The 12,199-nt window shown below is 37.7% G+C and overlaps 1 protein-coding gene across 2 annotated transcripts in view; it reads left to right on the plus strand.

Moving 5' to 3' along the window:
• SBF2 (SET binding factor 2) overlaps nucleotides 1–12,199 on the plus strand; it is a 488,940-nt gene that overhangs the window by 237,374 nt on the left and 239,367 nt on the right. For both annotated transcript variants that reach the window (XM_040258399.1, XM_040258400.1), the window contains exons 4-6: nucleotides 3,412–3,534; nucleotides 4,859–4,969; nucleotides 6,758–6,863. In XM_040258399.1, coding sequence (XP_040114333.1) covers nucleotides 3,412–3,534; nucleotides 4,859–4,969; nucleotides 6,758–6,863 — 340 coding nt within the window. The remainder of the gene's footprint in view (nucleotides 1–3,411; nucleotides 3,535–4,858; nucleotides 4,970–6,757; nucleotides 6,864–12,199) is intronic.

The raw sequence follows: 12,199 nt of genomic DNA on the forward strand, positions 1-12,199 counted from the left end.
TCCTCCATCCATGGGATTTTTCAGGCAAGAGTACTTTGGGACCTAGTAAAATCAAGGAATAATCAGCTTGGAAGAAGGCTTGTAAGTTTTGTTCAAATGAGAGTAAATATGTGAAAATGCTTTATACTATAAAATGTTAAATTTCTGACCATTATTATAATGTCTATTACATTTGTATCCTGTGTTTTTAATTTCCTGCTTATTACATTTCTCACATCTTTTCAATATGTGAAAATTTATTATTATAAAACACATAACAGAGTTAGTATCACTACATAATTATTACACAAAATATATTCTAACAGCTATAAAAAAAAAGCACTATTCTTTTACATGATAAATTACTTATTGAAAAAGTTAACCCAAACCACAACACTACTGTCTACTGGAATAAGACTTGTTATAAACAACAATTAAAAATCACAGCAGTGCATTTTTCTTTGAAAAAAGGAATATGAATTTTCTCTAAATTTGGGACATTGTATTCTTATAGAAGAGTTATTGGAATGAAGAATAGCAGCATCTTATGATTTATAGCACATTTACAAAGTAAAGGTCAAAATCTATAATAAAAAGTGATATAAAGAAAATAGACTTGTTTTTATTTAGTATTGATTCATATTATGTCAGACCTTTTTTCTTTCTTGTTAATAATTATTCCACTTAATTAAAGGAAATGACCAATGCATTCTGTTTTATGTTTAGGTTAACATAGGTTAACGGTCATTTATATGAAATGGTTATGTACTTACTCAAGCAGACTTTTAATGGTACTCTAGGGCATGTATCACAATCTCATAAAAATGTGGATAACTTTATCTCTTTCAGGAATTTCAGTCATTTTTTTGTCATGCAAGGACAAAAGTTGTTAGTAATCCATAAAAAATATGATTCATTAAGTGTGGAAATCTTTGGTAAATTCATTTTCATCACATTTTTATTATTTCTAAGAATTCCAGAACCACCCAACCTAATTTTAGCTTTTGCTTTGTAACAAATGAAAATCTTTCAAGAGCATATGGATCTTATCATACATAATAAAAAGTAAACAGATATTTCCCTTTGGATATGTACATTCCGTAGACATCTAATACTTGGTCATATTTCACTGTATAGAAGCTATATGGGCTCCAAGGAAGATAGAAAATATTAATACAGTTCTTGGCCTCCTCGAGTAGAGGTGAAAAACTTCCCTTGGTAAAATAAGATTTTTAATTTTATGTAAGAAAATTCATTCCTGCATGAATGCAGTGAATAAATATTATATAAATATCAACTGTGTGCCCACCTCTTGTTTTAGAAACTGGGAAATCACCAGTGAACAAAACAGAAATCCTGGTCTTCATGGAGCACATTCTAGTTGAGGCAAAAACCAGAAAACAATATAAGTGAAATGTTGGATGGTAACAAGTGCCATGGAGAAAAATAAAATAATCAAAGGGAACATAGGTGGGGTTAGGATATTGCAGTTTCAAGTAGAGTACCAGCAAAGCCTTAATGGAGCAGAAGTTTGCTTGAATGGGAGGATGAGGGAGATGAGGGAATTATTTATTGTTTCTATTCTGGGCAAAGAAATAATAAAGTGTTTGAGACCCTTACCTGGGAACATGTCCAGCATGTTTGAGGAGCAGCAAGGAAGCAAAGTAGGGCTAAAGAGGAATGGAGAAGACTAAAGGGAGCTGATAAAATAACCCAGAAAAGTGACGGTAGTGGGTCACAGTCCTGTGGTAGCAGTGGAGGTGATGAGAAATCGGGATTGCTACCAAGGTTATGAAAGAGAGAGGAATCAGTATTTTTGATTTGCTAAATGGGAGGATAGAATTTCCTTTAAATGAGATAAGAGGTTACTGCAGGAGGAGTGGAGTTTGGGAAAAAAGATGGGAGCTATATTTTTGTCATATTTGAGATACCTATTTGTCATCTAAGTGGAGAGGTCAAGCAGGCAGTTGAATCAGCATTTTGTGGCATTTAGGGGAGAGGCTTGGCAGGAGAAATAAGTATGAGCAGGTATGTGCAATGTTGATGAACAATGCTAAGAATTAACAGTTGGAGAGAAAAATCAGTGAAGGAAAGCTTTCGAGAAGCAAGATAAATTCTAAGCTCCTGGACCTTTGATTAGTGGAAAGGAAAGAGAAAAGGATTCTAGTCAGGGAAAATGTCCTAGCATCTTAGAATATCATTTGGAAATAAATTTGAATATTTTTCTATCTTGGTTTTTTCTTTTCTCTTGAAACTTTTATAGTGCATCATATAGTGTTATGGAGCAGTAAGTGCACGGGAAATATTTGTTGCTTATAAATGAGAATAATATTTTTCTTTTTATATATTTAGTTTATTTTTGGTTGCCTTGGGTATTTGTTGCTATGCACAGGCATTCTCCAGTTGCAGAGAGTGGGAGCTACTCTCTAGTTGCGGTGCACAGGCATCAATCCTTCTCATTGAGGTAGCTTCTCTTGTTGCGGATCATGGGCTCTAGAGCATGCAGGCCGCAGTAGTTGCAGCTCATGGGCTCCAGAGTGCAGACTCAGTAGTCAATGGGACATGGCCTTAGTTGCTCCGCAGCATTATGAGATCTTCCTGAATCAGGGATGGAACCAGTGTCCCCTGCATTGCAAGGTGGATTCTTAACCACTGGAACATTAGGGAAGCCCCAGAATAATACTTTTCAAGTTTATTACATTAACCAGTATTTATTCACTGAATATTTAGGGTTTAAAAAAAATTCTAGATATTTTTATTGTGCTAATAAAATATGCATGACATAAGCTTTACACTTCAACTATTTTTAACTTTACAGTTCAGTGACAACTAGGTACATTCTGAAACTTAGTTATGTATATAAAAATATCCTCTGTTTTTTAAAAAATCAACATTGTTGCTCCTGAGAAAAAAGAATTTAGAGCTGTTTGGGCTTTACTTCTAAGAGCATTCTGCAAGATAATCCTAAATGATTATCTCTTTGCTTGAAAGACTGGGAGAAGTCCAAAAAACAAAACTAAACAGTAGTCCCTTACTTCTAAAACAGATTTCTTTTTCTTGTCTTAAAAACTGAATTTCCATTAAGTGTCATTTGTATTTGTCTAGTCAGTGATGAATTGTGTTTTATTTACCTTTTATTACTGGTACCTCACATAGAAACCAAATGTTCAAATAAAATTGTGCTGTGTATCTGGACCTTAAGGATTTTCAGAAATGTAATGAGTATACCCTGCTTCATAATTTCTTTGCCTACTTGCTTCTTAGATTCCTCTCAAAGTATGTTCTTTGTTTTTAGTTTGAGTTTTGTAAATTATATTTTGTAATTAATTTTGGATTTTATAAATTACATGAAAGTGTGTGATATGTCTACATTTTGTCAGTTATAACCCGAAGAAATTGTCTGTCTGTTGATTACACTGTCTCTTTTTTTAGGGAACAAAGAAGGAAGAGACTGAAGGTGAAGTGGAAGTGTCTGGTTTGATTCAGCCTGCGGAAGTGTTTGCTCCCAAAAGCCTGGTGTTGGTATCCAGATTAGATTATCCAGAAATTTTTAGGGTAAAGAACTCATAGTTGTTGTTATTGATTTGTATCATTGTATAAATCTATTCTGAGTGAACCATGGTAACAAGTGTTTTTGTACCTAAAATAGCTTTGATTGGGAATTCATCAATAAAATAAAATTACTATGAATAGAAGAAATGAATTTCATGTTGGATGAAATAAATACCTGAATAAGTTAGTATAACTATTTAAACTTCTAAGGATATTTAAAATATCCTTATATTTAAGGATGTTTAATTTGTTTTAAAATAGGTCCCATCTTTACTGACTCCAAAATTTATGAATCCTAAAGAAATTATTTGATTACTTGTATCAAGTTTAAAATGCATTAGTAATATAACAACTTAGTGTGGTTTTACTGATCTTTTTAGGAGTCCAGGTGAAAGGAAATAGGATGAGTATTTGTGATTTCAAATAGTTGTGATCATACTGCTACCAACATAGCTTTAAAATATTGTTTACTTTCAGATATTTTACTTTTTAAATAGTTAGAATTTTCAAATATAGAAAAAAATTTACTGTAGTTATAAATACATTTGAAAGGGAAGAGGGCTTATTTTTCTTACTTCAGTTGCTATCTTTAATATTAGTTATGTTGACCATTGTCTAGAAATCACAGATCTTCTTTAGAAAGTATAAATTATACCTTAAAATCTCTCAAGGATTTGAGAAAATTAATGCATAATTTCTGGAAAACTTTTCTGTATAGTTGAGATTATATATATTCTTAGTGTCAAGATTTCAATGACAATTGGTAACTCCTAACAGATACTAATTTTTTAATTATAAATTTTAATAAACTGGAAGATTCATATGATTCCATTTTGCCCTCCATTTTACCACCTACCTTCTTCTGAGCTTAAAATGTTAATCATATATTCTCTATTTTGCTGTTCTTTATAATAATTCACATAAGTTAAATTTTTCTGTAAAATAAATGTTCTGAATTATTGATAATCACAAAATAAGGTAAAGTTTCTAAATTTTTTTCTTGAAAATTGGAGTTTTGCAAAATAAGTTGAAACAAAAGAGTTTTAAAGCCTTACAAATTTGCTAGAGTGTTTATCTGAACACAAACACCTGTTTTACAAATTATGTACTTCTGTTTTTTATAAACTCATCTTAGAAGCTCATTTAGAGCTTCTGGTTCTGGAGGAAAATTTAATAAACTTAATAACATTTGCTGCTTAAAATTTATTCCGTGCTCACTGTAGAATATACTGTGTTCAAAGAGAAACTTTCCTGGGAGCAGATGTCACAATTTATTTTTAGTGCTTGCTTTTTCCATGAAATAACTACATGCATCTTTTGTTTTCAGGCTTGCCTGGGTTTGATCTACACTGTATATGTGGACAGTCTGAATGTCTCCTTGGAAAGTCTCATTGCAAACTTGTGTGCGTGTCTTGTCCCAGCGGCTGGAGGGTCTCAGGTAAACAGAATAAAAAAGAAGATGAAGAGGGCCTGCTTCTCTTCTCCTCTCCTCCAGTTAATTTAATTTGTGAAGAAAAGGAAAAAACCGAATTCTTTAAATATTTTCTTTTTAAAGTGGGTCTTAGGGGACTTCCCAGGCGGTCCAGTGGTTAAGACTCCACCCTTCCAATGCAGGGGGCGAGAGTTCAATCCTTGGGAAAAAAAAAAAAGGTCTTAGTTTAGTTAAGCATTGTCCCTGTGGTGTTCCTTTTAGAAACACAAGATTCCATTCTTTTCTTAGGTCATGGGGTTAATTTTAACACAGGGTTCACCTTTCACATTGCGTAGTTATATTCTGTGTAACTTGAAATCTAACTTACATTTTCTTGGGAATGCACTTTTTAAAATTGAATTTCAAATGTGTTCTTTATACCATGCTTATTCCTCTCTATGATTACACCTCATTAAAATTTTTTTCAGTGATAAAAATTCAGAGATAACATTAAGAAAACTGTCAGTATAATTTTTTGTAACATTGTAACTACCCCTGGACAGGTTAATTCATTTCTTCATTTCCTTGATTAAAATCAGTTATATGCCGGCCTTAAGACCATTTTGTATGTTGTATGTAATGCTTAGTAGAATAGCTTGCACTTAAGCTTCAGAAGAAGAGGGCTTATTTTTTTCATCTCAGTTGTGTACCTTTAATAATAATAATAATAATAATGATGATATTGACTATTGTCCAAAATCACAGATCTTCTTTGGAAAGTATAATCTATACCTTAAAGAATTTTGTCATACGTAGATTGAGTGCATGAGGACATTAAACTCTTACACTGAAATAAAGCTTTCTCAAAGTGACATGTCTTTCATCTTCTCTTTGTCTTGAAATTTTTATCTTCTTCTCTGAAGTAGAAAAATGAGAACCTCAGCTTCTATGACTAAATGTTCCTAGGTAACTTAAAAAAACTACGTAAGTCCTAAAATTGATTAGTTGACCACTTACTATGCTTATTCTTATGTAATATCGAGGGAAAGAAAAGCCCTCTAAAAATTACATTTTTTAAACTCTGATCGATTAAAAAGAAAGTCTGATAGAGATGTTACTTATGGTAAAATTGACATATTTTTTCCTTGCCCTTTGCCTTTTTAACTATCTACTATCTTTCCTAGTGTCTTTTGGTTACTCTTAAGTTTATTTTCCTTCTGCACTCTCTTCCCTCATTCTCCTGTGTGTATTCCAAGGGCAGAATGTGAAATGAGAGTTTAGTCACAGTTGAACCTAAACTGTAAAGCACATGAGTTATTTTATGAGCCTTTATTATAATGAAATTTTTGTTGACATGATTTTATGTATTTTTTAATTTAAAAAGGATTTTTATTATGACTATTAGATGTTTTTAAATTATGTTTCATATTACTGTATTTCTTTTATTTTTCCAGTTTTATTCACATATAACTGGCATATAAATGTTAGCTTTAACATTGTATTATTTTTAAGTTATATGTTACTGTCACTGATTTGTGTGTTTCATTATTACTAAATTTTCACCTTCCAACTACTGAATTTTCTTGTATCATATTCATTTGGGCACAAAGTAACTTTATCTTGTATCATATTCATTTGGGCACAAAGTAACTTTAGTGTTTTGAGCTGCCTTATTGCCCTTTGCATCTGTTAATTGGGTCTTATATGATTGTCATCTGCTCTAAATTTGAACTTCAAAGGGATTTTTTTTATCTTGAGAAAATGTGTGAAAAGAAATCATTTGTTGTGTGTATGTCTTTTCCCCCCATTCTGCAGAAGCTGTTTTCCTTGGGTGCAGGGGACAGACAGCTGATCCAGACTCCCCTGCATGACAGTCTTCCTGTCACAGGAACTAGTGTGGCTCTCCTGTTCCAGCAGTTAGGTATGTCTTGTTCTCCATTTTTCAGTGTTTTTCTAAAAGCTTCTGAAAAGAAGATTAATTTTTAAGCCTACATCACCTGACATGAACCAGGACAATAAAAAAGTAAACCATGAAATAAGTTATATATAAAATACATAATTATATGGGTTCTAATCCCAATTAATATTGTTTTTAACCTAGGCTCCTCTTGCTCTGTAATCACTTAGGCTTTTAGAAAGAAAACATATTTTCTCCGTGTTGTAGAAGATGAATAGGTAGTATGTTTTGTTTTTCCTTAGAAGATAAAACTAAAAGAATCCCTTCCTTTTCATTTCACCACCTGTAACAGGACTTCATCTCTAATTTTCTAGCAATGGCTTGGGTGAAGAATTAAGAGGGAGGACATGAGAAAGTGACCTCTGTACTTTGGACAGCTCATACTTCATTAAAGGAGTAATGTAACTTAGAGTATGTTTTCAGATCAATGCTGCCAGAGATTGTCACTTACTTTATCTCTTCAGTCAGTTTAGTCGCTCAGTCGTGTCTGACCTTTGTGACCCCATGAATCACAGCACGCCAGGCCTCCCTGTCCATCATCAACTCCCGGAGTCCACCCGAACCCATGTCCATTGAGTCGGTGATGCCATCCAACCATCTCATCCTCTGTCATTCCCTTCTCCTCCTGCCCTCAGTCGTTCCCAGCATCAGGGTCTTTTCCAGTGAGTCAGCTCTTCGCATCAGGTGGCCAGCGTATTGGAGTTTCAGCTTCAACATCAGTCCTTCCAATGAACACCCAGGACTGGTCTCCTTTAGGATGGACTGGTTGGATCTCCTTGCAGTCCAAGGGACTCTCAAGAGACTTCTCCAACACCACAGTTCAAAAGCATCAACTCTTCAGCGCTCAGCTTTCTTCACAGTCCAACTCTCACATCCATACATGACCACAGGAAAAACCATAGCCTTGACTAGACGGACCTTTGTTGGCAAAGTAATATCTCTGCTTTTGAATATACTGTCTAGGTTGGTTATAGCTTTCCTTCCAAGGAGTAAGTGTCTTTGAATTTCATGGCTGCAGTCACCATCCACAGTGATTTTGGAGTCCAGAAAAATAAAGTCTGCCACTGTTTCCGCTGTTTCCCCATCTATCTGCCATGAAGTGATGGGACTGGATGCCATGATCTTCGTTTTCTGAATGTTGAGCTTGAAGCCGACTTTTTCACTCTCCTCTTTCACTTTCATCAAGAGGCTTTTTAGTTCCTCTTCACTTTCTGCCATAAGGGTGGTGTCATCTGCATATCTGAGGTTATTGATATTTCTCCCGGCAATCTTGATTCAAGCTTGTGCTTCCTCCAGCCCAGCGTTTCTCATGATGTACTCTGCATATGCGTTAAATAAGCAAGGTGACAATATACAGCCTTGACGTACTCCTTTTCCTATTTGGAACCAGTCTATTGTTCCATGTCCAGTTATCTCTTACTTGTCTTATATATGTACCTACGTAAGAGTTTCTCATTCATTTAGGTTATGTTTTTCACATTGTTCTCCATCTGTGTTTTTTTATAGTTGAGTTGAAACTGTCCCTTTCCTGAGGGCTCATCTCTACTTCTCCATTGAATTCTTAATTCCTTACACAAAAAATCTACCTTTTTATTTCCCCCCATCTCATGTTGAATTTTACTCCCTGCTCAACTCTGAAACACATCACTCCTTTTCCTTTAATAGCCCCATCCTTATTCTTCTTTGTGACTTCCATCAGTGAAATTAAGAGAGCCTCAGAAGAGTTTAATGGCCTTCCCTTGTATCTCAGTTGGTAAGGAATCAGCCTACAATGTAGGAGACTTTGGTTCAATTCCTGGGTCAGGAAGATCCTCTGGAGAAGGAAATGGCAACCCACCCCAGTATTCTTGACTGTAAAATCCCATGGACAGAGAAGCCTTGCAGGCTACAGTCCATGAGGTCTCCAGAGCTGGACACGCCTCAGTGACTAAATTACCACACATAGAGTTTCTAATATCCTAATAAAGATGAATGATGGCATGAATCCCAAGGTAGTACTATTATATCTGCCTCCCCATAGAAGTTTAAACTGCTAAAAATCATGTGTTCCTTTTCTTCCTCCCTGAAAGTTTCTGCTCATTGAATTATCTCAACCAAGTTCAAATTAATTTAATTAAAGCTATTTTGTTTAATGTGTGAAATAGGCATTGACTCCTTGGTGGCACTTATTTCTGTAAAGAATATCTTGTTGATTAAAACCTTCCTCCACGAAGTTTTGGATGCAATTTTAGGGGTTCGTGAACTACCTACACAGCCTTGTGCTTGGTCCCTACTAATCACGGACTTAATTGATTTTAGCTAAATACTATTCCCTAGTAGCTCAGACGGTAAAGCATCTGATGCAATGCAGGAGACCCAGGTTGGGTCCCTGGATCGGGCAGATCCCCTGGAGAAGGAAATGGCAACCCACTCCAATATCCTTGCCTGGGAAATCCCATGGACAGAGAGCCTGGCAGGCTGTACAGTCTGTGGCATCACAAAGAGTCGGACACGACTGAGCAAAAGTTGATCATTGTTGAAGCACTATTCACATGATCTTTTTCATTTAGGAGGACTTGTATGGCTGTACATGGGTCGGCGGTGGTCTGCCTCAGGGACAGGGGCTCTGGGTGCTGCAGACTTGGGTATGGCATAAGCCCTCTTGGGGGAGGTCGCCATTAACCCCACTGTAGAGCTGCCAGTACTTACACTGGACTGGGAAATAGACTCTTGGAGGGCACAACAGAACCTTGTGCATCAGGACCCACGAGAAAGCATCAGTGACCCCACAAGAGACTGTCCCGGACTTGCATGTGAGTGTCCAGGAGTCTCCGGCAGACGCAAGAGTCAGTGGTGGCTTGCTGCAGGGTTGGGGGCACTGAGTGTAGCAGTACACACATGGGATCTTTGGAGGGGGTCACCATTATCTTCATTACCTCCACCATAGTTTGGCCTCAGGTAAACGGGGTTTTTCCTGTGGTCATGTATGGATGTGAGAGTTGGACTGTGAAGAAGGCTGAGCACCGAAGAATTGATGCTTTTGAACTGTGGTGTTGGAGAAGACTCTTGAGAGTCCCTTGGACTGCAAGGAGATCCAACCAGTCCATTCTGAAGGAGATCAGCCCTGGGATTTCTTTGGAAGGAATGGTGCTAAAGCTGAAACTCCAATACTTTGGCCACCTCATGCGAAGAGTTGACTCATTGGAAAAAACTCTGATGCTGGGAGGGGTTAGGGGCAAGAGGAGAAGGGGACGACCGAGGATGAGATGGCTGGATGGCATCACTGACTCGATGGACGTGAGTCTGAGTGAACTCCGGGAGGTGGTGATGAACCGGGAAGCCTGGCATGCTGCGATTCATGGGGTCACAAAGACTGGGACACGACTGAGCTACTGAACTGAACTGAACTGAAACAGCAGGGAGGGAACACAGCTCCACCAATCAACAGATAATTGGATTAAACATTTATTGAGCACGGCCCCACCCATCAGAACAAGACCCAGTTTCCCCCTCAGTCAGTCTACCCATCAGGAAGCTTCCATAAGCCTCTTAACCTTTTCTATCAGAGGCAGACAACCTGAAAACCACAGTCACAGAAAACTAAACAATCTAATCACATGGACCACAGCCTTGTCTAACTCAGTGAAACTATGGGCCATGCCATGTAGGGCCACCCAAGACAGATGGGTCATGTTGGAGAGTTCTGCCATCACGTGGTCTACTGGAGAAGGGAATGGCAAGCAACCTCAGTATTCTTGCCTTGAGAACCCCATCCATGAACAGTATGAAAAAGCAAAAAGATAGCACACTGAAAGATGAACTCCCCAGGTTGGCAGGTGCCCAATATGCCACTGGAGATCAGTGGAGAAACAACTGCAGAAAGAATGAAGAGATGGAGCCAAAGCAAAAACAGTGCCCAGCTGTGGATGTGACTGGGGATGGAAGCAAGGTCCGATGCTGTAAAGAGCAATATTGCTTCAGTTCAGTTCAGTTCAGTTCAGTTGCTCAGTCATGTCTGACTCTTTGCAACCCCGTGAATTGCAGCACACCAGGCCTCACTGTCCATCACCAATTCCCGGAGTTCACTCAGACTTACGTCCATTGAGTCCGTGATGCCATCCAGCCATCTCATCCTCGGTCGTCCCCTCTCCTCCTGCCCCCAATCCCTCCCAGCATCAGGGTCTTTTCCAATGAGTCAACTCTTCGCATGAGGTGGCCAAAGTACTGGAGTTTCAGCATTAGCATCATTCCTTCCAGAGAAATCCCAGGGTTGATCTCCTTCAGAATGGACTGGTTGAATCTCCTTGCAGTCCAAGGGACTCTCAAGAGTCTTCTCCAACACCACAGTTCAAAAGCATCAATTCTTCGGTGCTCAGCCTTCTTCACAGTCCAACTCTCACATCCATACATGACCACAGGAAGAACCATAGCCTTGACTAGACGGACTTTGTTTGGCAAAGTAACATCTCTGCTTTTGAATATAGTATCTAGGTTGGTCATAAGTTTCCTTCCAAGGAATAAGCGTCTTTTAATTTCATGGCTGCAGTCACCATCTGCAGTGATTTTGGAGCCCCCAAAAAATAAAGTCTGACACTGTTTCCACTGTTTCCCCATCTATTTCCCATGAAGTGATGGGACCAGATGCCATGATCTTTGTTTTCTGAATGTTGAGCTTGAAGCCAACTTTTTCACTCTCCTCTTTCACTTTCATCAAGAGGCTTTTTAGCTCCTCTTCACTTTCTGCCATAAGGGTGGTGTCATCTGCATATCTGAGGTGATTGATATTTCTCCCAGCAGTCTTGATTCCAGCTTGTGTTTCTTCCAGCCCAGCGTTTCTCATGATGTACTCTGCGTATAAGTTAAATAAGCAGGGTGACAATATACAGCCTTGACGTACTCCTTTTCCTATTTGGAACCAGTCTGTTGTTCCATGTCCAGTTCTAACTGCTGCTTCCTGACCTGCATACAGATTTCTCAAGAGGCAGGTCAGGTGGTCTGGTATTCCCATCTCTTTCAGAATTTTCCACAGTTTATTGTGATCCACACAGTCAAAGGCTTTGGCATAGTCAATAAAGCAGAAATAGATGTTTTTCTGGAACTGTCTTGCTTTTTCCATGATCCAGCGGATGTTGGCAATTTGATCTCTGGTTCCTCTGCCTTTTCTAAAACCAGCTTGAACATCAGGGAGTTCGTGGTTCACATATTGCTGAAGCCTGGAATGTCAGGTCCATGAATCAAGGCAAATTTGAACTGATAAAACAGGAGACGGCAAGAGTGAACATTGATATTTTATGATTCAGTGAACTGAAATGGACTAGAAT

The sequence above is a fragment of the Oryx dammah genome, unplaced genomic scaffold (genome assembly GCF_014754425.2).
Source record: "Oryx dammah isolate SB20612 unplaced genomic scaffold, SCBI_Odam_1.1 HiC_scaffold_17, whole genome shotgun sequence".
Classification (NCBI taxonomy): domain Eukaryota; kingdom Metazoa; phylum Chordata; class Mammalia; order Artiodactyla; family Bovidae; genus Oryx; species Oryx dammah.